Source organism: Prunus persica, chromosome G4, assembly GCF_000346465.2.
Source record: "Prunus persica cultivar Lovell chromosome G4, Prunus_persica_NCBIv2, whole genome shotgun sequence".
Taxonomy (NCBI): domain Eukaryota; kingdom Viridiplantae; phylum Streptophyta; class Magnoliopsida; order Rosales; family Rosaceae; genus Prunus; species Prunus persica.
In genome coordinates, this window is record NC_034012.1 from 5317253 (window position 1) to 5343263 (window position 26011).

At 36.3% G+C, this 26011-nt stretch overlaps 3 protein-coding genes and 1 long non-coding RNA gene across 9 annotated transcripts; all 4 read left to right on the forward strand.

The window, feature by feature from the left end:
- Nucleotides 22–4134, forward strand: LOC18778624 (nicotinamide/nicotinic acid mononucleotide adenylyltransferase). The gene is made up of 10 exons (XM_007211864.2): nucleotides 22–296; nucleotides 694–757; nucleotides 888–961; nucleotides 1168–1253; nucleotides 1583–1666; nucleotides 1809–1893; nucleotides 2372–2451; nucleotides 2805–2906; nucleotides 3266–3324; nucleotides 3397–4134. Exons 2-10 carry the CDS (start codon nucleotides 699–701, stop codon nucleotides 3497–3499), a joined length of 732 nt encoding a protein of 243 aa, XP_007211926.1. The 5' UTR covers nucleotides 22–296; nucleotides 694–698; the 3' UTR covers nucleotides 3500–4134.
- Nucleotides 7751–9719, forward strand: LOC109948446. Its single transcript, XR_002271073.1, has 2 exons — nucleotides 7751–8055; nucleotides 9051–9719. It is a non-coding gene; the product is annotated as an uncharacterized LOC109948446 (long non-coding RNA).
- Nucleotides 15034–17717, forward strand: LOC18778707 (patatin-like protein 3). The gene is made up of 2 exons (XM_007213949.2): nucleotides 15034–16726; nucleotides 17074–17717. Exons 1-2 carry the CDS (start codon nucleotides 15725–15727, stop codon nucleotides 17458–17460), a joined length of 1389 nt encoding a protein of 462 aa, XP_007214011.1. The 5' UTR covers nucleotides 15034–15724; the 3' UTR covers nucleotides 17461–17717.
- LOC109948396 lies at nucleotides 18550–21144 on the forward strand. 6 transcript variants are annotated; one of them, XM_020561240.1, is made up of 6 exons: nucleotides 18627–18723; nucleotides 18951–19055; nucleotides 19183–19263; nucleotides 19788–19886; nucleotides 20000–20053; nucleotides 20573–21144. In XM_020561240.1, exons 3-6 carry the CDS (start codon nucleotides 19228–19230, stop codon nucleotides 20828–20830), a joined length of 447 nt encoding a protein of 148 aa, XP_020416829.1. In that variant the 5' UTR covers nucleotides 18627–18723; nucleotides 18951–19055; nucleotides 19183–19227; the 3' UTR covers nucleotides 20831–21144. The 6 variants fall into 6 exon arrangements, with proteins under 6 accessions (XP_020416826.1, XP_020416827.1, XP_020416829.1 ...); XM_020561241.1 differs by lacking the exon at nucleotides 18627–18723 and adding an exon at nucleotides 18768–18810; XM_020561237.1 differs by lacking the exon at nucleotides 18951–19055 and having other exon boundaries at nucleotides 18550–18723.

Genomic DNA, 26011 nt, shown 5'->3' on the forward strand with positions numbered 1-26011 from the left:
ACTTTATATAAAAATAGACCAATATAAAGTCCTTAGCTTTGGAAACTGTCGTCGTTTCTTTTGTTTTCTCTGTATCAAACTTTTCCAGTGTTGCCAATCAAATCTCAGCCCACCTAGCTGCCGCGTCTACCGACCCCATCGCGCGCGAACCCAAATTTTTCTGTCTAAGCTTGGGTCTCATCGCCCGAGAGCCTCAGGTCTCCTGCCTCCTTGACCATCATCGTCGAGAGGACCGGTGACAAGTACCAGGTCCAGGTGGCCGAAAGCAGGGACCTTCAAGTCACCAATCTCAAAAGGTTATTCATTTTTTATTTTCTTTTGAATTTTCTAATCTGGGTTTGTCTTATTACTTTGTTTATTTATATATTTAATTTTGTCACCTAGCGTGTGGATGTTTATGCTGTTTGGTTGTTAGGAAACTGTAAGAAATTGAGTAAAAATCAAGTTTTTCATATTGGGTTTTCATAGCAGTGCAAAATTTTATACCATAAGGTCTTCTTAGACACATTCCCGTAGTTTAGGACGATGCTGCTCAAATTGAAAGCCAAGTGGCGACATTTACACTGGGGTTAACTCTTTCTAGGAATTTGATAAAAACAAACAATAAATCTTCCCGGGAATCAGTTTCTGTCAAAACAAGGCTCTTAACTCTTTTTCGTGATAGGTGTTTAAATTGTTTTTCAACTTTTTCAGGTGCCATGGACATCCCTCCGCCTCTTAGTAAATTAGCTCTGCATTTGGTTAATCACGACGACAAGTAAGTTCATATTGTCAATTTTATTTATGTCACTATTTTTATTTTTTTTTAGTTACTAGTGGAATAGTTGGATATGTCTGGCATTCAAGGATTGAATTAGTTTTATGCTTTTCTCTGTTGTTGTTACCAGGGACAAGAAATACGTAGTTCTAGTAGCAACTGGAAGTTTCAATCCTCCTACTTATATGCATTTACGAATGTTGGGTAAGTTGTTGCACGAACTAGCTTTCTTTCTCATTTTGACAGCTAAATTGTGAATTTACATATATGTGAATTGCGCACTCTATTTGAATCTGGTCATGGCCTCACGGGTTTCATTTTATGCATATGACTTTGGGCTCCTTTGCTTATTTTTCACTGGAAATTACAGATCTATTGTATTTTTTGATCAATTTTGCTGTTGTGCACAGAGCTGGCAAGAGATGCACTGAGTTCAGAAGGCTTTTGTGTCATTGGAGGTTATATGTCACCTGTTAATGATGCGTACTATAAGAGGGTATGTATCCTTTAGTAGCATCTCTGTAGGCATCGGAATAGCAAGAGCTTTCATAAGCACTTGGGTAAAGGTACACAGTATGTACAGGAGATCCTATGTTAGTCACTTAGCTCAACTTCTTCCTGGATCCCTTTTAACCAGGGTTGTAGAAGCAATGCGCTTATTCCATTTGTTTTATTGCATAGGTTACTTGGATGAGTTTTTCAATGTAATTCTGAGATTTATCACTTCTTCATGCTTAATGAAGTGCTATAGCTAAATCATATGATCAGATATCACATATCCCTCTATTGCCACACACTGACATGGTCACTTGGTTGGCTATGTAGGGCCTTATATCTGCTGAACATCGTGTACAGTTGTGCCGTCTAGCCTGCCAGAGTTCAGAATTTATAATGGTTGATCCTTGGGAGGTATATCTCTCTCTCTTTCTCTCCATTGTACAGATTTTTTAGAATCTTAGATGATGCTTCTGTTGTGCTACTCTGTCTTATTTATTTACTGCCACTAGGGTTCTGCGTACTTATATATAGAATTTATAAACCAATTTTACAGGCAAGACAGAGTAGCTTCCAGCGCACTTTAACTATTCTGTCTAGAGTCAAGGGTTCCTTGTCTGAGGCTGGGCTGATACCCAGTGGTAAGATTTGCAGAACTGTTATCCCTCATTTTCCTTTGAGGAACTGCACAATTATGATTTATCCTCACACAAGTTGCTCTTTATATGTATGCATATAGACGGATATAACTGCAAAGAACACATGCACATATTCTTGCCCAAAACTGTGTGACTATAACATTACAGGAAGATTGTCAGGAATTCTTTGTCATATTTCTGCTTGAAACCCTGTTTTTGGATTCCGTTATCAGCTCTGGACACTCTTTCTCAAGTAGTTTTAACATATGGTAGCTTAAGGCTCTTATTCCATCGATCTGTTTCCTATAAAATAAAATGAAAATAAAGGCAGCTTATTCCATAGATAAGCTGCAGCACTGGCACTCATATATATATTTCCTGTTAAGGACTGTGCTTAATCAATTTGATGCACCTGGTTCACAGTTCTACTTTATCATTGTTAATTTGGAGGCAATATGATTGACTTCTGTCCTCTTGATAGAATCCCTTAAGTGCATGCTTGTGTGTGGCTCTGATCTACTCCACTCTTTTGGCATTCCTGGAATTTGGATTGCTGAGCAGGTATGTCTAACTCTATATTCTAGTGGTCATGTGTAGTTGATTCTTACAAGATAACCATCTCGTTTTTCCCGTATTACTAACTTACTATAGAGTACAACGACTTGATCTGGAGAATTTTAATTTATTTTATTTCAGTAACTTAAAAGGTGGCGAATAATTGTTAGGAGAACATTTGGTCATAATGTCCAACAATTACACATGAATGGAAATTAACTGAGCACTTGGTGTATCTTTGTTGTATAATGTAAAGTAACCTAACACTTGCGGTCTGGTAGGGTTTAAACCTTTTGAATTGGTCCGTTTCTGGTTCAAGAAGATGGTAATCTACCATAACATTTGTCCTTCTTGATCAGGTCAGAGGCATATTTAGAGATTATGGGGTGGTTTGCATTCGCAGGGAAGGACAAGATGTTGATAAAATTATCTCAAATGATGAAATTTTGAAAGAGAACAGGGTAATCGCATCTCTTGATCTTTTTAGTGCTTTTTGACTCATACATTGTAATAGTAAATCAAACTCTCCTTCAGTAGTTGTAAAACACTAGATTTTCGTAGTTACACCTAGATTAAATGACCATTACCCAAAGTGATATTTCTCTCATGCATTTTTGTTTTCTATCCCTATGTATGTATAGTCTGAATATAAATTATGCAAGTTGGGATTGTATTGTACAAGGGTAGAAATTGGTCTGAATTGAAAAATCAAAAGTTTCATAATGGTTTGAAATAGTGTAAAACCTTTTGTCGCTTAAATAGTTTTGATTTGAAGCTTCTTTACAGCCCATTTATTGTTAATTCTTCTCCTTTATTACAGGGTAACATAAGAATCGTGGATGAACTTGTACCGAACCAAATAAGTTCAACGAGAATAAGGTAAAGACAATATGATTCATTGACAAACATGCTAAGGGGAATGTGGAACTGATAACTTACAATGTATTTCAGGCATTGCATTTCAAGAGGATTGTCAATAAAATATGTGACTGCAGATGAAGTAATTGATTACATTAGACAACATCAGCTGTACTTGAACTCAAATGACATGTGATGAAGATGATCATCAACAGAAAGATCTTCCTCATTTTCTTCCATCTCAAAGACTTCAAAATAAGTTGATCACATTCATCCTAAGCTCATTAAGAAAATAATCTCAAACCATTTTTTAGCAAATGCATAATTTGGTATGTGTAATAGATCAAAGAAACTAACTTAGTTTATACTCAAATACATAATAGAATCTATAGATACAGATACAGATCTTCTCTAACATGTGCTAAGGCTGTAGATGGCCTTTTCTTTGCTAAGGTTGCCGAGCCATCAGCGGTAGTTGATGGGCTTAAAAAGGTAGAATTCAACGATGTGTTGTTGAATGTTGAAGATGTGATAACACAATTTGGATGTGCATGGCTCATGAGCATGTGAATCTGACAACTGAAGCTGATAGTTGAAGTCAAAGCTTCACATGGGCTTTTTTGTCTTACCATTTTGTACACACTGAAATTTACTCCGACAGAGACCAATAGGGGTGGCTCAACCTTTGGCTCAATTTTCTTAGGGTAGTGCTTAGGCTATAATATGAGTAGAAATTATGTGTGCAGGATGTTCGTCGTTTTTTAAAAGACAAATTGTATTTGATATTGCTGATGTGTATCGATAAGACGTCAATATATTTTATTCTTGACATGTTATCTACAATGATACCGACACCTTATGATATTGAATCGACAATACATTCTTCTCGTTACAAAAGAACGTATGATTTCTCATTAACCAATAGTGGTGGATGTGCATTATCAAAAGGAAGCAAATGAAAAATAGAATAGTGGTCCAATCATAAAAAACTGTTTTACTGCTTCAATAATATTGTTTAAGAATATAAGATCAGATGTAATATAAAGATAAAGTACCGATAAGTGATAGAAACAAATGATGATGTTCGTGAATTTTGACTTAACCCTAATAATTAGCATAAAAAAAGCTGTCATCTTTTGACCAAACTTGATGCATGCACTAGTGAGCTTCTCACAATCATTTTGTTTTGTGAATAAATTGATCATTTGCCCAAGTCATTTCCATGTCTTCTACTTTATATATATGTCTAAGTCAAGACCAAAGCCTTGTTAAGAATAGTGTTGGTGACTCACCAAAAGAAAAGAATGATGTTGATCAAAGGATTGGTGTAGCATAGCGCAAGACATCCTAATTAAAATTCATGTAGACAACAAAATGAAGCAATGGCATCATTGTAATATGGACATAAAGAAGGTTTACTTAGACAGCGTGGGATAATGTGGGATGATTAGACAGCGTGTTGTTGGTGATTCTTTTTCTTTTATTGGTAGTCAAAGCATGTTCATTCAACCCAAATCAAATTGAAGGGTGAGGCTCCAACTAGTATATTTGTAGAAAATTTTAACGTTTCCTCTAAGGGTAATTAAACTCATCTTTCTCATAAAGTTCAAGTTAGATTCAAACTATTTGTACAATATAGATATATAGGCTTTTTCATCTAAGATTAAATATGGGTTGAATCAAACGTTAATTATTATGTGACTATATGTTATTGACCTGTTTTTATAGATGTGGTGTAGATATAGAAAGAGCTTCTACTGCACAACTTCGCAACGGAATAGAAACAGTCGAGCAATCAGCTATACTTATAAGTCGAATATCCCTCACTATTTTACAATGAGAGAATTTGTTGCGATGTATTATTTTCAATAAGACTAATGTTGTATTAACTTATTAACCAGTTAACGTTTGGAGGTTGTTATATTACATCATATTTATCATTTACATGGAATAACAAAGCGGAAAGTCTTTAGAAAACAAGCACTGATTGGACCCCATTTGCTGGTCCCCCCCTCTCGAAATTGAGAGATGTTCGAGGAAGAAAAAAGCACACCTTAAAATTGAAGAAAAAGAAGAAGAGGGGTCGATCGTAATGAGAAAAGTAAAGCAATTCCAATTTTCCATAACATCGGCGTAAATGGAGCTTATGTTAGATGGACCGACCACTAAATGGGTCCTACATGTGTAAGATTTTAGGTTGCTTTCCTGCCCATATTTGTCCATAGTTGAACTGTTGAAGGAAAATGAATATGCGGGCATTCTATGGGGATTGAGGAACCACAATCGTAGTCATGTTAGCTAGCTCGCTACCTACGGTAAGGGTTGATCATCCCATCTTTGACCTAGACAGGTTGACAAACATTATATGCATGATGCATGCTCCATATAGTAGAGGAAGACAAAAGCATGTTTGTCACGTGTGTGAAGTGTCTATGTTCTTTGAAGATACAAATATATATATGTTGGACTTTTCTGCAATATCGGCTAAGCAATCCCACTCACATTTGACCTCACACACCAAAAAAATGTTATAAGTTATTTGGATGATTTTTGTTGGCCACTTTAGCAATGGAGGTAGAACTTCAGATCTCACTTCTATTAGCGGGGTGATATTAATGTTGAAAATAATATTGTAAAATGGATTTTTTTTTTATCAACATATCATGCGATGTATCGAATACAATAATTTTTCCTCAAGAGAAACAGTTGAGGTTTGGTCACGAGCATGATGTTCTCTGTTTTTGATAGATACAATATCTGTGTTATACATAGCAGCTAGCTAAAAATTAAACCTAGAATCCAATGGTGGATATTGTTTGCTATTAGGTCGAAGAAAAGGGAAACATCAGTACGGTGGGGGCATGGCAAATTAGCAGATTACAGATAAGTCGATGAGTACTTTGATTGGTGGACTTGGTTGGTAAGTATTCCTCTAAAGCGCACCCGACAAATCTGGCTCAACAAAAAGAAAGGGAAAAAGCATAAGGCATACTAACAGGCTATGGCCCCCCAAAAGCATAATTCATTCAAAGCTGGTTATATAGCTGTTCACTACCTAGCTTGGAAAAAGGAGGTCTTTTCATTTACACTGTATCTCGTATGCATTTGAGAAATTTTTTGGTCCGGCCCCTCGACCACATCAATCATTAGTCTATTCTTAAGGTTCGTTTGGGAGTTATTTTAGATAAATTGATAATAATTTTTATGAAATCACTTCTCTATATAATCACATTAGTCATGATTAAAATAATTTTATAAAAAAACACGTAGGAGATGCTTTTTCCAAGAAGTGATTCTCACGACATACTCTTATAATAATGCGGACTCTTCTTTATCAGGGTCTCACCCTCCCCATGGGGCCTACTCAAGTGAGACTCCAATACAAGAAAGGTTGTTTAACTGAAAAGTAAACGGACGGTTAACGTGATCAACTGTGGAATCGAACAATGAGCCCAAGAACATATCTGTACATAATAGAAATAGAGAGGAACCGGAGGGGGGGGGGACCCTATATAAATATACTAGGCTATCTATCTATCAAACTGATCTAATGATCTGGTGAGTTTGTGACTATCAATACTATCTCTTGAATCTTATACCAAATATGGCAGAGATATTGATTTGGTGCAAATATAAGGTATTTCATTCTTTAAAAATTGAGTCATTATTTTACAATTTACTAATGCCCCGAGTTAGCCGAGTTAGTCTAGCCCAATTTTATATTGGGTTAGACTTGGATTAAGATATCAAGTCTATATCACTTGAGTTACACCAAAACTCAAGAATGGTAACAAAAAAAATTACATTTTAACATAGACGAAAAAATGTAGAAGGATTTTGAGAGAAAGTGGCCTTACTAAATAAAATTTGATGCAAGGTATCAACTAGCTTATTGAGATAGGGGTAATTTTTCTTATAAAAAGTATATATGAGGCATGTCTTGGAAAACATTTAAGTAATTTCCTAGATTCGTAAGCTAATCATATTAGTCAATTATCACGTGATATAAAGAAAATGAGCGGGAATTTACAATTCTCCACTCAAACCACATTATAAAACACCTAATTGACCCTTTCCTAAGTACTCACACTTTTCCTTGTCAAAATTATTCTGCAACTCATTCTAAGACGCAACTTAAGTATCGTAACAGTCTTTTCCATCACAACACCAGTGTTAGAAGTACGATATAACTTTCATCGGAACAAAATCTCGTTGATTCCTACCAAAAAATGTTGTTCATCTTTTTTTTCTTTTTTTTTGCATCAACAAATTTAAAACATTTTCCCTTTTGTTTATATCAAAGATAAGAGAAAATGATTACTTTATTAGTTATTTTTTTCAGCAAAAGAGAAAACAAAAAGGTAAGGGGCAAGCAGGTTCAAAATGAAATGGCGCTTGGTGTGGCGATGATGATGGCAATTACATATTTGGATTCTAATTTATTTTCTAAATCTCGTTTGTGATTTGGTTTTTAAATAAGAATCCCTCTTGTCTATTTGAATAGGAAAGTGCATTAAAAGTACATCTACTGTACATGGCAAGAAATCTCTCCCCTCATAGGCCGAGGGCTCTATATATTCAGAGTCTACGTTTCACTTCAGTCTTCGTGACTCTCTCTCTCTCTCTCTCTCTCTCTCTCTCTCTCTCTCTCTCTCATGAGTTTTTCTTTTCTCTGTAAATACGATGTTTCAGTGTTCCATGGAGATGCAAAAGAAGAAGGTTTTGGCTTGGACGTGAGGCTTGAAGTGAAAGGTGAATTGGGTTATGCCTGGCTCCCTGTATGCCACAAGCGGAAGCTCAATCTGGTTCTAGATTGGCTACTGCGGGTGGCGTACGAGGAGCCAAGCATACCCTCTATCTTTATCTCTCTCTCTCTCTCTTGTTCAATTATTTTGCTTGCTGCATCTGCACATATGTATAAGTGTTTTTATGGTTTTCATATTTGAATCATATATTTCCCTCTGCTTGCTTGTTGTATGTGTTCGATGTAAAATGAGAAGCATTTAGATGTACACAGGTTGTTGAATGTTGATATGGCTCAATGTAAATGCCCTTGGACAGCAAGTCGTATTGAAGTTATTTTGACAGTGCTTATTATCAAGCTTGGTAAAGTTCAAAATGGGGGGTTTTCTTTATTTTCCTTTATCAATGAGTTCAAAATTAATCACGATTAGCAAACAAGGATTCCAAAGCGCACACCCGAGCTTATATGATTATGATTCCATAATCTTGTAGTCGATTCTTTATTTTAAAAATGTTCTACATATTCTCTTGATCTCATTCCCTTTTAATTTCCTTGTTTTTTTAATGAAGATATCTTTCTTTAATACGATATAATCTTTGCTTTTTATATTTTGAAATATAAGAATTTTTTTTTTAAAAAGAAGTTAAATATGATGAAATTGTTCATGATATATAATAATGTGGTATGACATAAACGACCCGAAGTGATTTCATCTTTGGTAGAAACGCTCGTGTGAAACTAGGATAACATTATTTTACTATATTTGGCCAATCACAGCATGTTACGCGTGATAACGTTTTTACATAGTAGTTTGTGTGAAAACATCAAAATAGTACTATCTCGTTTTTTTTATTTATCAAAATACTATTCTCATTTCATACAAGTTTTTCTGCACCTTCGAACTGTCGAAGCGTAAAGTACACATAACGAAATGACAGGCGAAGCTCACCTTTTTTTTTTTCTTTGGTCTTCTTCTAATCTCACCAAACTTATTTAATATTAGGTACGTTTACAGCGTATAGTCCAGTTATATCAGATACACTGTTGGAAATTGGAAGGCCTATGGAGTACATGGTGCTTAATTTTCTCTGCAGGTTGACAGTGACTGCTAAATTTGTTGGCCAATGTATCAAAGCCAGAAAGAAAGGACTGAAATGAGATGGGAACTTTTCTTTTTGGTCCACATGCACCACCAGAGCTTTAAGGATCCGATTCCCATTCGTATATGTACCAAATTTCTACTGTGGCCGCTGCTAAAGATCAATTTCCTCTGACCTAAAAAAGAAGGCTTTGATAGACGTACACTTTTCCTGTGCATGATTTGAATTATATATTCTAGGAGATCATTGAAAGAAATAATATCCCTATTGTTTTTAATTCTTCTTGACCAAGAGTTTTGTTATTGTGAATTATGGGAAATGTGATATGGATATCCGAGCTTTGCCAAGAAATATTCGTGGGGATCATCTCAAACAGTTCTCTTCTCATCATCTCAAACAGTTCTCTTCTCCCATTGAAGTAGTTCTTCTTTCTTTTCAATTCTAGCTAGGGGAATCTTCCCAATTGTGGTACGATCTAAGTATATATGATAATGAGTACGGTTATAGGGTTTGAGGTTATTGTATTCTCAACTTTGAGAAACTATTCGTGCAATATAAATCATGATAGAAAATATTTGGCTCTTTTAAGTAATAACGTTACATTTCTTTGTTGCAGACAAATCACAATTCAATATGTGCGAAATAAGCAGCGAATAAGTGTTCAATAATCATTACCTCGACGAGATGCTAGTGTAATCAAGGATAACAAGTTTTTAATGTCACTTTTAATGTCACGGCCTTGTAGTAGTTACTTTCATAACTATTCAAACTGTTAGTCTTCAGCGTTATTTCCAACATTTACTACAAAACAGTGTGTGGAGATTACACATAAAAACATCAAATTGCTGGAGGCTTTCATAGCTCAGTTGGTTAAAGCACCTCCTTGAGTTTGATCTCAATGAAAGCCTTAAGGAATTAGCGCCGCACTTTAACCCAAAGATATGAATCAAATTGTTTCATTGATTGCAAGTCTTGGTCTAACAAATTGGAATGATAAATAGGGCTAACAAGAAAAGGCGAAACAAATAGTGATCCTACGAGGCCCAAATGGGCCTCATGTTCGACTCTTTACAAGGTCGCTTCTAGAAGCTCCAGACTTGATGTAACTCTATGTAACGACCATTGGGCTTTTTTTTCTTTTTGTTTTGGTCGAAGATTACTATTAGTCTTCCATTTTTTTATTTGGGTTAACTTGGGCCACAGCCCAAGCTACATTCTTTCTAGCCATGTATTTTTAAGGTCATATTTGGTGAGTATGATTGGATTAAATTAGGAGATAGGATTGGATTACATTAGATTGGAAATGATAAGTATTCTTTATTTGCACTACTGTCCCGAGTTCATGCCCCGGCTCCCAAGTCCTGAGTTCGATGTCAAAGAGTTCTAGTAGTGGAATTATGTATCTTACATTTTTTGTAGGATAAGTTATTCTTTAAAAATGCACACAATAAGATTACAGTGAAATTATCTTTTATCGTATCCACATCATCTATGAACACCAAATATGACATTGGATTAAGTCAATCGAATCCTACGGCTTATCCTACCCACCAAAAGAGGCCTAATGTCATTATTTTGTTCGGATTCACTTCACATACTGGGGAGGAGAGTTCTCAAAACCTCAAGTTTTTTCAGTAAATACTCTTAGCTAATAGAACTACAAAACTTCTACCAACAAACACTTGTTTTTAAACCCCTTTTCTATTTCAAGTATGAACGACTAAGTCATCCTCCATTTCCTAAAATAAAGGGCATACCAAAAAATCCCACATTTATCATATGATGACTCAGCATACTGTCGGTCGGGAATCACATACCATACGTATGCCCCAGTAGTGGCCCTAATGAAATGGACATCCATCCATGCATGCAGGTGCAGCAGCGATAGGTAGGCAGAGGCCAGAGCTACAGCTTATTCAGTCACAAACAGCATCCCAAATTCTCTCTTCTGCTCTCTCTCTCTCTCTTTCTTTTTTCCTTGAAAAATAAAAAAATTACAAAAGGCGAATGCTTTGTTTGACATTTTGTATCCTTGTCACATTTACATTATATTATTAAACCCAACTTAATAAGTTAATTAATTTAAAAATACGTAGCCTTTGCTTCAAGATTATTCCCCTCTATCCAGACTCGCACACCATCAGACATTTGAGACTATTTAAAATCATAAAACCCACACTGAAATTAAGCAGCGTTATTTAACTAACCCGAATGATTAAAGTTGTATTTAGACACATGATTAAGACACCAATCTCTTGTCCGGCAGGAAAAAGATAAAGTTGTCTTAAAACAAATCAATCGTAATGAATTAAAATTAGAGTAATGTCAAAGAATTGAAGAAGTAAAGGGAACAAAGACAACAATGCGTGGTGAATAATGTTCATCACGATGTTTGATTTTTTTATTTTTTTTCCCGCAAAATCTAAATCTAGTTACATTTCACCAACCGATTCATTTGGCGGTGTCCCCACTTGGGTCGGCAACAAAATATCGGCTGCTGATTTCGTTCGTGTATCTTTTGCAGTTTTTGTTTAGACAACACATTGAAAACTTAGGATGTTTTTTTAATGTTTATGCTGCATTTGATTTTGAGCGTCGGTGGCTAGTGGAGGTTGAGAGGAAGCCCCCACGAAAGTGAAGTATGTCATAGATCCACGCAGTAATGGACTTCCCCTCATGGCATTGAATTGCAACCATGAAATTATGAACTTTTTGGATTGTTTTTGGATTGCATGAATATATGAAGGGACAATGAATTTGGTAGACTTGTGGTCCACAAGCTCAAATGATAAATTCCGAATTGTTTTCACTTATAGTAAGACCGAGTGATGTGTTATGTTGTCTGATTATAAGTAGAGATTGTTGATTAGACTAATTTTTTTTGAATGTGTGATTTTAATTTATAATATAGTATTAACAGGTGATGTTACGGCTCTATATGAATTATAATATGTGTGCAATCATCTAGATATAAACACTAAACCTATAACATTCGCGTGATGTTACTTTTACACTTAATAATTTCTCCAAGTTAATCTATATAACACACTAGTTTTTTATTTATTAAGACAATACAATTCTTGTTACACCAGAAAAAAAATATATAAAACGAAAAGAAAAAGAATAAAAAGTTGGGACCTAGTGGCGGGAACTCGTGCACAATTATAATAGAAAGGAAAAAAGAATAGTGCCGGTAGTTTGAAGGAAAGAGAAGGAGATGGACCATGCGAAGCATCTTTGAGAGGAGCTAACCATTGGGATATGCTTTAGTGCTCGACAAAATATTGAGACTTTTAATTAGGTCAAAAGGAGACTCGGTCGTCTAATCAATTGGTGGGATCATCGTCACTTAAATTAGCTATAGCTTTCTTCATCACTTAATTTCTTATATGGTTAGAAGTCTTTTCTCTATCTACCCAGTTGACAACTTGACATCACATAGGTCAAAGCCATATGTTAGCCAATACATGGCATACACGAAGGCGTGTTAAGGGCAATTGTTCACTCTCGCTTCGATAATTTCAACCTTGTTCGCATAGGTAGGGGTGGAGCTATTCACAGACTTGAAGTGACCTTGGTCCTCTTTCATCTTCTCATCTCCTTTACTATAGAGAAAGTTTCTACATAGGTTACAGAAAAAAAATCCCTTAATTTTGAACTTATGCTCCCAAATGTCAAACTCTACCTCCGTCATTGCGAATGGGTAACCTTTGATGACAAATTCGGCATATATATATATATATATATATATATATGTATGTGCATCTAAAACTCTCGAGGTATCAATAAGATGCAGCCACATATTTTGAATCAATTAAGGTATATTGGGACTAATCATGGAATTGAAGACAAATACAAATGAGAGGAGGGTGCAACTAATTGTTGCCTTTTTGACAAGTCTATAGGAAAGTTCCGTACAGAAATCAGCTGCAGGTTGGGTACGGGACCCGGACAACTGTAATGGACAGGATCAATACGTACCATGCTAGCTACCATCTCACTGTTGAATGCATGTATCAAAATCTAAAGAGATACGCCCATTTATTGAGACACCTGGTTATGGATAGCTCGAATATATATATAGGAGTATGTTTCATGGAATAATTTTCACTCCTCAAATTGTCTCAAGAAAATAATTGTCATATTGTGAATTAGAACTATTATAGTTGATTAGGCAAATATATCCAAATATACGATCTAGAAATACATCACACGTGACAAGAAGACATTGTTCACAAATATTAACTAGTGAGATCGATTTGGTAAAAGTATATGTGAATATGTAACATATCAGATATTTGACAAGAGGGGGCGTTACTCATACTCAATGTACATACACGCATCTCAAAATGTAAGCGGTAGAAATGCAAGAAATGATTGATCTAGCAAAGGATAAGATATCCGGCATTAAATGTCGGTACAACCGTACAAGAAGAAGCCGGTTGAGAAGGAAAATCAAAGAATCATAGCAACAATCACATGTTATCAGGGCCTACAAGGGATTTGATCGATTCTCATGGCTTATAAGCATCACAGGATCATCCCACCACAGCCAGTTCACTATAGTCTCTCTCTAGAGATCTGAATGAATTGTTTTGTAGGGCAGGTACCAGTGGACGTAGTACTTGATTGAAAATGAAAATAAATGCATGGGGAGGGCAGGCCACTCTATTTAGGGTTAGGGCTCCACCCGATATGACAGTCTATCTGTATATGATTAATTGGGTGCAAATTGAAGTCCTAGGAGAAGATCACAGGATCCATCCATCCATGTCCATCCTTACCCAAAAACAAGAAAACAAACAAATAACTTTTTGCATTCAGCACAATTAGAAAAGGAAAATGCTTTGAGGGAGTGGTTAATTTGATGTAATGTTTAAAAGTGGTGTTGGGTTTAGGAGAATTTGAAACTTTGAAAACGACTCTAAGAAAAAAGAGTGAAAATTTGAAAGAAACATGGCTCTTTAGAAAGACTGGCTAGTACTTCCACAACCACAAGTAAAGGGAGACAATGAGAAAGAAAGGGGATGAAGTTTCAATTTAAAGCATTATTTATTTATTATTGTGAATAGCCTAATTTTTTTTTAGGAAGATTCACTATTATATCCGATATAGGGGTCCAAAAGGAACTATAATCGATTTCTTAAAACAAGCCCAACTCCAAAACTTCATAAATTTAAAATAAATTAAAAAACCCCCAAAACACTCAATAGCCATCAAAGTAATTTAATGATCAAAATTAAATTCAATAGGGTCAGTTGTCATTTTTTGAGTTTTTTTATATAGAAATTAAATGATATAAAATTTATCTATTATTAATGCTAAGAACAGATATATGACTAAATATCTTTTTCTTTTTTTTTTCTTTTTTTTTAAAAAATCAGTAAAGTATTCCTTCCATAAATATTTGAACCCAAGAAGATATTCTATATGTTTTCAATATGCCAGAGAGGTAAGGTACCACGGACACACTATGGTACAATATGATAAGATTATATTTACGGGGGTTCAATCATTTAGCTTCTCTCCTTATTCTTATTCAAAAATTTTAAATAGTAGTAGGTGACATTCATTAAAGTACGCGGCTATGGAGTAAATCAAACATTTTACTGACATATTAAAATTGTGAACATAAGCTGCTTTACGTTATCTGTAATATAAACCTTAAAACAAATCCTAAATATATTTTATGCAATGATAAACCCTAAACGAAATCGTAAAATCACCACCCTCGTAATATCAATAAAAGAAACACAAGTCGAATAAGTCATTAGATCTGTCCAATTAACAAGAATAAGAGAAAAAAAGAATTAATTAGACCCGATTAAAGATTCAATTCCTTTTCATTGTAACAAAAGATTAAGTAGAATGATCACGGTAAATCTTTTAAGTTTTCTTTCAGATTTGACCGATTATGTTCGCTAAATTTGAATGTAAGAGGGCGTTTGGTATGTTTATTTTTGTTTTTTTTATATGCAAAAAGGAGGTCCCTTACGTCACTGTAATTATAGAAATGTAGAGAATAATCTTTTACCTTCCAAAGGGTCGATCCGTTCGACTCCTAGACTGTCCTTTTAGTCAACTGCCGCTTCAAAAAACGCCAAAACAACAAAAGCCCAAGAATATTTTCTACCATACACCAAATCCATACAAACTCTTTTTTTAAAAAAGAATTGTGGCGGTATCATAGCTCCCTCCAACAAGCCACAACAGCAACAGCATCTTTTATTTTCCTCAATAATAAAAAAAATTATTTATAAACAACAACAAAAAAAAAAAAAAAAACTTGGTCGTATGGTAGTGGCAACCTAAGAATGTTCCAAGATGGTCACAAAAACATTCGATTAATAAATTAAAACAAAAAAAAAATGTGGCAAAAAAAAGAAAAAAAGGAAAAGAAAAACTTAATATCACTCTCTCTCCCCATCCCCTTCAAATTCTCACACCTATAAAAACCCTCCTAGTGGCTAGCTACTCCCTACCCATCTTCATCCACTACTACTAGCTACCTAAGCTACAACCCTTTACCCAAATCTTCAGTACGTACGGTGGTCTTTTTTGCATTAAAGCTCCAAAAATGGCGGCTCTGTCAACATCCTCCTCCATGCTCAACATTGACTCAAACTCTCCCGACGTTGACAAGCTCTCCTACGAAATCTTCTCCATTCTCGAAAACAACTTCCTCTTCGGCTACAACAACAACGGCAGCAGCGCCGCCAAAGAAAACCCAACAGCCCAAAACCTCCTCTCCGATACCAAACCCACCAATCTCTCCACTCCCCTCCATCACATGCATTCTAGCAAACACTTCACGGGCAAGGTCCGCGTCCTCGCCATCGACGCCGCCGGCGCCACCGACGGCCTCCTCGCAGCCAACTCCCTCGCCCATCTCGAGTCATCTCTCCGCCGCAAGTCCGGCAATCCCAACGCCGCCATCTCAGACTTCTTCGATGTCGTTTCCGGGTCGGGCTCCGGCGGCATTCTCGCCGCTCTCCTCTTCACCCGGAAGTCTAAGGACGGGTCGACCCGACCCATGTTCACCGCTCAGGAGGCCCTCAACTTCCTCCTCGACAACCGCCGCAGGATCTTCAGGTCGTCGACGGGGGGGATTTTCCGGCGGGTTTTCCGGCCGACGAGGGCGGAGAAGGAGAGGGAGAAGCTCTTCCGCAAGACGTTCGGCGACCAGCTGAGCCTCAAGGACACGCTGAAGTCGGTGCTGATTCCGTGCTACGACATGTCGTCCCGCGCGCCTTTCTTGTTTTCGCGGGCGGACGCGGTGGAGATGGACGGCTACGATTTCAAGATGAAGGACGTGTGCACCGCCACGTCGGCGCAGCCGGCAGTGGAGGTGAGGTCGGTGGACGGGAGGACGAAGATCATGGCCGTCGACGGGGGGATCGCGATGAACAATCCGACGGCTGCGGCAATTACGCACGTGCTGAATAATAAGCAGGAGTTTCCGTTCTGCAATGGGGTTGAGGATCTGTTGGTTGTGTCTCTCGGAAATGGAGAGTCAGAGCTAGGAAATTTGTCGCCTTCTGGCTGCCTCAAAATCGCCGGTGAAGGAGCTTCCGACTTGGTAAGAATTTTGATTATTTTTATTTTAGGATGTTTAATTATTATGAGATTAAATGAATTTTACTCGACTAATTGAGAAATTCACTAGTAAAAAAAAAATTAATATGGTTTATGATTTGCTAATTTAATATGGTTTTCTAAGGAAAAAAAAATTTGATTTGGTTCATGATTCTTGTACTATATGTATGGGGGTGGCATGATAAAAGTGCCACCTAATTATTAATATAGAAAAAAAAAAGAGGCCCTTTTGTGCAATATTTTTAATTTGGTGCTCAATTAATTCAATTTTCTTTTTATGAGTAGGTCAGCTACCTAATCATTTTTTTTTTCCTTCTTCTGCAATTAAAGGTTGATCAAGCTGTTTCCATGGCGTTTGGACAATCTCGAGCAAGCAATTATGTCCGCGTGCAAGCCAACGGCATCATATCGAAAATGCATGGAGGTCTGCAAGCCTCAAACAAGAACAAGAACAAGAACAAGAAGATAGACATGTTGGCCTTGACAGAGGAAATGTTGGCACAGAAAAATGTGGAGGCCGTACTATTCAAAGGCAAGAAAATGGTGGAGAGCACAAATGTGGAGAAGCTTGAGATGTTTGCTGGGGAGCTGATTAAAGAAGAAGAGAGGAGAAAAACTTGCTTCTTGCCAACTGTGGTTTTGAAACAGACTTGTTCAACATCGCCTAGCAGAACATCATCTGCCACAACCCTATCAACCATGTCATCTTCATGTTAAATTAATTAGTCTTAATTACTACCTTAAGCATTCGCAGCCGGTCGGGAAAATCGAGATTAAGCATCCGACTCTGAGCTGAGCTGCTGAGTTTGAGAATTTGGGGTTTAAGTTTTATTTTGCTAGCTGATGATCATAAAGTGTATATTTATGGTAGAAGGGGGTTTGCAATGTGTATACGAGTTAAGTATGAAGGCAAGGCAAGTAGTGGCAAAGTGTAATCAAATTCAAGATTGGAGTTTTTCTATATTATAATATAATATATATATACATTTAATTTCGAATTTTACTTTAGCTTCCTTTTGGCTTTTGGTTGAGGGCTGGGGCTACATGTCAGAGATTTGAATATGTAATTGCAGTTGTTGGATGCACATTCTACTCATTCATGGAAACCCCATCACCTCTCACTTTAGATTTTAAATGTGTTTAGGGAATCAAGTTAGTTCAATTGAAGCCTTGACGGGCGGTTTGCATAATAACTTGATTTAAAGAAACCATAAATTTTGGAAAAAAATAAAAAGAAAAGAGGTAAAGAAATATATTTCCATAATTTGGTCTACAAAAGCACTATAGCCAATTGTATATTAGTGGTTCCGGTCTTTGTTTAGGGCTGGTGTTGTTGTCGTGTCACAACTTGTGTTGGTTCTGGATGTTATTTTGCTCATTGGAGGAGGAGGAATTTGAACACATGATGTTAAGTACATATATAACTGCTCTTAACCATTTGAGCTAAAAATTTATTATGAAATGATGTTTTAAATATTCTTTTATGCTTTATTATTAGTACTACTAGTATACGCCGACATGGTGTTACAGTCACATTGAACAATTTCTTCATATATCGGATCTTTTTCTTTTTTTGTGTGTTTGTTGGTTTGGATTGGGGAATTTTGTCCAAAAAAAAAAAAAAGATTGGGGGATTGGGCTGCGTATTCTGGTTTGCTGGCCCAATCTCAATTAAACCTAGTTTGTTGGGCCTCTTATATTCCTTTAGCTTTTGGGTTTCGTTCAGTGCTTTTGATTTTAAAAATGAAAACTAAATCTGGACTGACTTGAATTGAACAAAAGAACCCGAATTAGGTCGGTTCGGAGAATCAAGGAATTTACGCCGACATTACTCTCCAGTCGATATAAATTCCACAAACTTTAAAAGAAACATAAGAGTTACAGAAGAGGTGGCAAGAAGAGAAAGGCCTCTGTGGGTACGCAATGTCACCTGCGGATGGTGATGTCTCAGAAAGCCTCTCTGATATTGACGATGCAGAGGTACGCAGATAATTATATTTATATTGCTCTTGCTTTTCTTGAGTTTGAATCGTGGTTGCCCATTTTTCTCAAGTTGATGAATAGAAGGTAGATGCTCAAATTCCTCAATGATGATTTGAATTTAATCTACATATCAATGCTCTTGGAATTTCCTTTCATGGTTATTGTGAAAAGTTTTGTTCTTGGTTCTTGACAATCAACCACATTTTCTATGTTTTAAAATAAAGGGTAAAAATTAATGAAAGACAAAAGCAGTGATCCTGAAAAGGAAAGTTACCCCCTGCCCATGATCCGTCAGCTTTCTTCAAGATCACTTCCATCATAGCCACTTGGTATATAGTGCTTGGTCTAGACTTATCTGTAAAGTATTGTCTTTTATTTGGATTTGTATATGATTGTTGCTTCAATTTTTTATTTTTGGAATTTTGACATGGAAGGCATGATGCTTATGGTTTGTAGGTTGTTGGCTACCTTAACAGCAAGCAGGCGGCACTGTTTAAAAGAATGATTTGGGAAGCAATGAACAAGGACTATGATAAGGTAATGCCTTTGAAATCCATAAATTTTATCATATGTGTGTTCACAAGGATTCGGTGCAAGGCTAGGGGCTTTCTTAGTTTCCGTTTGTTCCATGGTTTCTTTTTATTTGTTGTCTATATTTTTGGCTTTTGAGTCTTTAGATTGAAAATTATTGAGGTTATGTAGTTAATCATGATTATCAGCCCCTGCATTATTTGCCTCTTCATTCTCCTTAGCTCTGTGATTGTGCGGGAATTCTTCACTTTTAAAACTGACCTCTTTTCTTGTATTTGAGTTTATGTTTGCTGCATGTCATATGTGCGTTGTGATCTGAAGCATAGGCTTGGAAGTCTCGTCCAGCTTAGAGTTCTTGCCTAGTTCTGAGCTGTTATTGGAGTCACACACTGCATAACTGTGTTGAAAGTTTTCACTTCAATCTTATTTGCATTTGACTTATCTTTTGTTCTTTCGACTATCTGTGTATGTTTTACTGCTAGCATTGAGTCTTATGTATTGATCTCTATATGCAACTATAAAATTGGCAGGAAAAGAGTAGAAAACGAGCTAGAATGGCCAAGAAAGCTACTCGTGCTAAAAAGCCAGAAAAGGCTGTCAAAGTTTCTACTGTGATGGATACTAAGAATGTAAGTTAATAAACTGGTTTATGGAATTTTTGGTGCTTAAATTTTCCTGCCATGTTGGTTGTCCTACTTATAATTTATTTAACAGATACTAATGTGACATTTTGTTCTTGCAGAGGCTGAGTTCAAAAATCAACTATGATGCTTTGGATAAATTAAATGAAGAGCTTGTAAGCATCTTATATATGTCTTGTTTTAAAATCAATTTTGCTTTTTTTTTTTGCAAATCTCATATTATGTTCCGTCAACATCCAAGGTCTCATTAACTGATGCACAGACTACAAGCGACTAAAAGCCAATCAAATCTAATGGCACATTTAATTTCGATTGTCAAATGATGTTACTTGTTCAATATAGTTTTTGTTTTCTTAATGTCTGGTTAGTGGGCAGATGCCAAATTCCTGTTTAATGGAATAAAGGTATATACAAGTGTCACAAACCATGGCAAGATAGAACTTAATACGTAAAAGAATGATCAATTGTGCAGGTTGTTTACTTATTGGGCAATTAATGGGAGACTTTAAAAAATAGGAAAATCTTTCATCTTTTTATGTGGTTAATAGTTTTTTTGCCATGCAATGTAGTTCTTACCTAGTTAGAAATCCTGGTAGGTTTTAGAGAACAGAGGTGTCATTCTGCCAGTAATTGCTAGAACCTTTTCTAATTTTTTTCCCCATGTGTAAAATCAGGGTTATGCACCTGCATTCGAAGAAGGCACAAAGTCTAATTGTGGCAGTCCAGGTGATATGCAACTGTCAAATGAGAAGAAGAATTTTGAAGGCAGTCATGATGATGATTTTGAGCATGAAAGTAATGGATACAGTGAAGAGGCTGAAGCCAGACAAGGCCATGATGATGATACATATGTTGCAAATGACCAATATAATGGATGCAACTATGATGACGAATACAATTACGATGAGGAATGCGATTTTGACGAATTATGACTCAAATAAAAAATGATTCAGTTGTATCATGTTGCGATCAAAAGGTTAAGCAATTAAATCTTCTGGTTTTTGATAACTTTTTTGATTGGTATCAGTCTTGAGGAGAGATGCAATTGAGCGTTGCTTGCATGTCAAACTATGTGAACTATAACCATGAGCACAAATTTGTAAATTGAAACATTGAATGGTTGGTTCCAAGCTGTTCACACTTTATTTAGTGTTGAGGGAAGCACCAGTTTGACAACAATATTTCCCCAACATTGACAACACCAAAAGACTTCTTAATATTATATACAAGTCTGATGAATTTTTTTGATTTGTATCTCAAACTATGAATTTATATAATTCAATTAAATTTATTCACTGTTGAAAAATCTTTACATAGGAACACAGACTGAATTGTCTCGGTTCCAACTTCCAAGCTGTTCAGATTTTGGTAGCAAGAGCAAGGTACTTGGTATGATGGCCCTGAGCTATAATTTTACATGTCTTCTTCTTCCTTAACTCAACATTGGCAACACCAACTGCCTTCCAAACTCGAAAAGCCTTGGCCTCAATCTCAAAACATGAGTGATACATAATAGTATGTCATGGCCACCCAAGCAAAGTAGAAAAGGTGAAGAACCTATTCAAGTTGCATCGCTGTGTAATCAAGTCCTTCTATATTGTAGTGCTCATAATTCATATTATGGGGGCCTGTATACTTTTGTCAAAACCCTAATATGAATTCTTCACTTATATAATTACATAGGTTATGTTTAAAAAGTTCTTTTCTAATAATATCCAATACTTTGTAAAGATTTATCAATCATATCTTTGGAGCATTCTCTCTCTTACTGAGAACATTTGTTTGTGCAAAAATCATCGCATGAGAATATTTGCTTTGTGATTCTTCAACTTTTGATCTTCCTTCTCTCTCTTCTTCAATTCCTGTAAAAAATACTGGAGTAAATAGACCACACCCGGGGGTGTTGGCCAAACGCCCTCCGATGCCTAAGTTAGTTCGAGTGTTTGTGGGAAAACAATAGCTAATAAAAGGGTATGAAGATATATGTATGGGGTGAACCGGGTGGCCGGAGCCTTGTGGAGAGGGAGACAGAGCTTCAGGTATTTTTCTAGGGTTTAGAAGTGGGTTTTTTTAAGTACCTTGAATGATGAATGAAGTCATCTATTTATAGGAGCCTCGGGGCTAGGGTTTTGTAGAGAATAAACTCTTATTGGGAGGAGTTTATTCTTTACCTAAATTCGTAGAGGTTGAGTTAGACTTGATTACATCTCTTGCTAGGATAATATATGAATTAATGATATTATCTTTATTAATTATAAGATAATATCCTAAAATTAAGATATTATCCCAATTAATTAATTAGCCAAATAATTGATTCAATTAATTAATTTAAGGGATAATCTTCTTTCCACGTAACGTGTTGTGATTGGAGACAAAAATATTTGCTCCCACAACATTCACTTACCTATGTACCTCAACAATATTTCCAGAAATTAATATTTTGACTAGAAATTGTTGGCCTAGCCAGAATCGAGGCAATGTGAGATAAATATGTGTGAAAAATGGAGTAAAGTGAGACAAAATGGGTTACAGGGACAATGACGGATCCATGAATTTTATAAAGGGTGGGCTAATATTTTTCTTGGTTTTAGTGACTCCAAGTAATATATATATATATATATATATAATAACATTTAAAATATTTCAAAACCAGAAAGTAACAAATAAAATAATAAAATAACATCTTTTAAAAAAAAATCAAAAACAAACCTTTCTCCTTCTATCAAAAATACTATGCAGCTAGAAGAAGTAATGCAAATGCAATTCAACAGAAGCCATCCAAACTATAGAGGGACTAGACCAGCCACTATTTAACCTCAAGCCTTGGAGTTTCAACTTCAAAATCACCTGAATTAGTTGATACTTGTAAAAATATTTAACATAGAGCCAAAGAAGAGGTGTTTACAGTTTATTTTGGCAAAAAAAGGAAAGGGGGTTTACGGCTACTAGGGAACATAAAGCATGAAGAAAATTTTAAATTTTCATGTTGGCAGTGGCAGACATTCAATATTTCGCATGTTTGTTTTGATATTAATTTATTATTACTACCATGTTATTTGCTCCAAAAGCAATCAAAAATGTGTTTTTTTAACTGAAAGGTAAGCTAATATTAAACAAAAAAAATCACAGGCCAGGAGACAGAGATTGTCGGCTAATATTTTTTGGAATAGGATTAGCTTATAAAATTTGCACTAAGTTTAGTATTTTTAGTATTTTCACACTGTGCTAGAGTCCAGCCTAGTCTGTACATGGATCCGTCCTTATTCAGGAGGCAAAATGAGACTCAAATACATTTTCAGGGGTTATATAAAAAAAAAAAAAAAGAAGCTAAATATTAATACAGAGAGAGAAAATGGAATGGGAAATTCAATAAAAAATTAATTACAATATATCATTATATAAAATAAAATAAAAAAGTTTGTTTAATATTAGCCATTCATTGTACTCTAACTAATAGTTGAAAACTTGTGTCAAATAAAAGACGGATAATTATCTGGTAAAAGAATAATTTTGTTTAAAAAAATCAATTCTATGATGACGTTAGTCATAGCAGGGCTCAGTTTCCACATCATCAAACTGCTCGGCAATTCATCACCTTTGACAATTTGAAATTTTGTCGTCCAACGTATCCAATGTTTCTTTATTGCCTATTCAAAGACAGTCGGATTAAAATACATAAAGTCAAGGACGTCTCCTACAAAAGTGGTCAAAAAAATGAATGGTCTTGTGTTATTCGAATCTCACATTGTTTTCTATCTTTTTTTTTTTTTTTTTTGGGACGAAAATGAATTTCATTAAGAGGCAAAAGCCACGAAAAGAAACACACAACCTAAGCCAGCACACACTCAGACAAAGCAAGCTAGTGGAGCGGCTAACTTAGTACAAAATATAGATAAGAACATTAGGTTGGTGGTCCTGGAAGGCCATCCGCTTCCAACACTCCCTGAAGAGACGGTGGTGGCCCTTTAGCCCGGCAAATTTGCGCCACCGCTCTGATGCCAATACTATAGCCGCTGCGTGAGCCTCTTTGTTGATACTTCGAGGAATCCAACTCCATTCAACTCTCTGGAAACTGTTGGCAAGCCTTCTAATTTCCAGAATTGTGGGAAGGATGGACCAAGCACCATTGTTAGTCATTCCTTCAACACTCTGCTTTAAAATAGTTGAATCTGTCTCAAGCATTACTTTTGAGAAACCCTTCCTCTTAGCTAAAGATAAGCCGCGAAGGGCAGCCTCAGCTTCAGCATGAAGAGCAGAACAACAATACAAGTTATCCGCTAAACCACCACGGACATTCCCTGCTGAATCTCGAATTACCACTCCCACTCCAGAGCGATTACTTTCCTTAATCCAAGCTGCATCCGTGTTGACCTTCACAAAACCATCACTTGGGGGAGTCCAGGCTCTCGTACTGATAAGAGTAACATAATCAGAGTGGGTGGACTGGGAAACATTAGCTTCAATAAACTCATTAGCTCTCATAGCCTGATGAAGCACAGGAATGGGATGAAGTTGCCTTCCTTCAATCACAAACTTGCAACGGGCTTTCCAGATTTCCCATAAAATGAAACTAATGATAGTCATTAACCGATTCTTGTCCAAACTGGAAGTAAGGTTGAGTTGGAACATACTGTTAGCTGCTGTCCATGGACAAAGGAGAAATAGATGTTCCACAGATTCTTCGTTATTTTCACATAGAGAGAGAGTGTAGCCACCGGTGTTTGGTGAGATTATTATTGTATTCCTATTATTTTTCTTAGTGGAAGATAGAGTGTTATTTTTGCTCATTTTATTTACACAACGCTGGAAAAAGTCAGATCCTGGGAGTGCCATATTTATTTATTGACTCTCTGATTTTCACAATCTTTCCCAACACTTTTCATAGCTCCAATTGACTTCGTTGAGATCTCCCATAATAATCCATGGGTTACCATCCTTCAAATCACAGCAGGGAAAAGATTCCCAAAAAATTGCTTTGTCTTGACTATAGGGAGTACCATACAGCCACGTGAATCTTCCATGAAAATTTTCAGCTTTAGACGTTATATCATAGTGTCAATCCAATGAGGACTCGAATCTAGTATAGATACTTCTACATCCGGTTTCCACCATAAGCTTAAACCCCCTGCAGTTCCTACAGGATCCACAGAATAGCCTTTGTTGAAACCGTACCTTCTCTTGATTTGATTCAAACTGTGGCTATTCATTTTAGTTTCACATAGGAATAGCACAGAGGGATTTTTGGAGCGAATCAACTCCTTGAGGTACAGAACTGTCCTAGGATTCCTCATCCCCTTACAGTTCCAAGCAGTTTGTATCATGGAGCTTGAACACGGATTTGATCAGTTGCGACCATCTTTCTCATTTCTCTTTCGCTTATTGCAGTCTCATTGTTAACCAAAAAAAGGCATAAAAGCCTCACAGAAAGTGCCTGATAAGGCACCACAACACAGCCAAAAAGACTCACAAAAAGAAACTAATGTTCCTCACCAATTCCAGAGTGCAGCAGATTTCTTCCTCCATGGTTTCGAAATTACATCAGTGGAACATATTGTCGAACACATCGCATGCCACATCCTTGCTTGCCGACACCACCAGTAAGATCTCTTGCTTGGTTCCAAATAAGCAACCTCCAGGGCATATTGTAGTATGCAGGAGCATAGCACAGCACGATCATAATCACCAATTCCAGAGTACAACATATTGCTTTCTTCGTGGTTTCGAAAATGAACAGTTCAGCATCTCCAATTGGAGTTGGGGTTGATCAACTCCACGGCCTCTCACGCACTTGGCCAGGATTTCACAATGTGACAAAGAGAGAAGTACAAGCTATGGGTTATTGAAGATAGGATCTGGGGGTTGGGTTGAAAGTGGGAGATCTGTGGGGATAGGTTGGGGAGGGGGCTGGTGGTGTAGATGAGAAAGATGGTTGTGGGCAAGGTCTAAAATATCGATGATATCGGAAATATCGGTAGTCCAAAAACATAGAAATTTCGATGGAAATATCGGAATATTATCGATATCGATAAAAATTGAATAAAAACCACGGAAATTGTAAGAAAAACTTGGAAATTTTTATTGAAACTTTGGAGAATGTTTATTTAGTCAATTAT

Excerpts from the sequence above, each read along its gene's own strand:
- LOC18778624 (XM_007211864.2), top strand. The coding sequence starts at position 699 with ATGGACATCCCTCCGCCTCTTAGTAAATTAGCTCTGCATTTGGTTAAT. Across the intron at positions 1,254-1,582 it reads ATGATGCGTACTATAAGAGG|GGCCTTATATCTGCTGAACA; the intron begins GTATGTATCCTT and ends TTGGCTATGTAG. Across the intron at positions 1,894-2,371 it reads GGCTGGGCTGATACCCAGTG|AATCCCTTAAGTGCATGCTT; the intron begins GTAAGATTTGCA and ends TCCTCTTGATAG.
- LOC18778707 (XM_007213949.2), top strand. The coding sequence starts at position 15,725 with ATGGCGGCTCTGTCAACATCCTCCTCCATGCTCAACATTGACTCAAAC. Across the intron at positions 16,727-17,073 it reads GTGAAGGAGCTTCCGACTTG|GTTGATCAAGCTGTTTCCAT; the intron begins GTAAGAATTTTG and ends CTGCAATTAAAG.
- LOC109948396 (XM_020561237.1), top strand. The coding sequence starts at position 18,667 with ATGTCACCTGCGGATGGTGATGTCTCAGAAAGCCTCTCTGATATTGAC. Across the intron at positions 19,887-19,999 it reads CTGTGATGGATACTAAGAAT|AGGCTGAGTTCAAAAATCAA; the intron begins GTAAGTTAATAA and ends TTGTTCTTGCAG. Across the intron at positions 20,054-20,572 it reads ATAAATTAAATGAAGAGCTT|GGTTATGCACCTGCATTCGA; the intron begins GTAAGCATCTTA and ends GTGTAAAATCAG.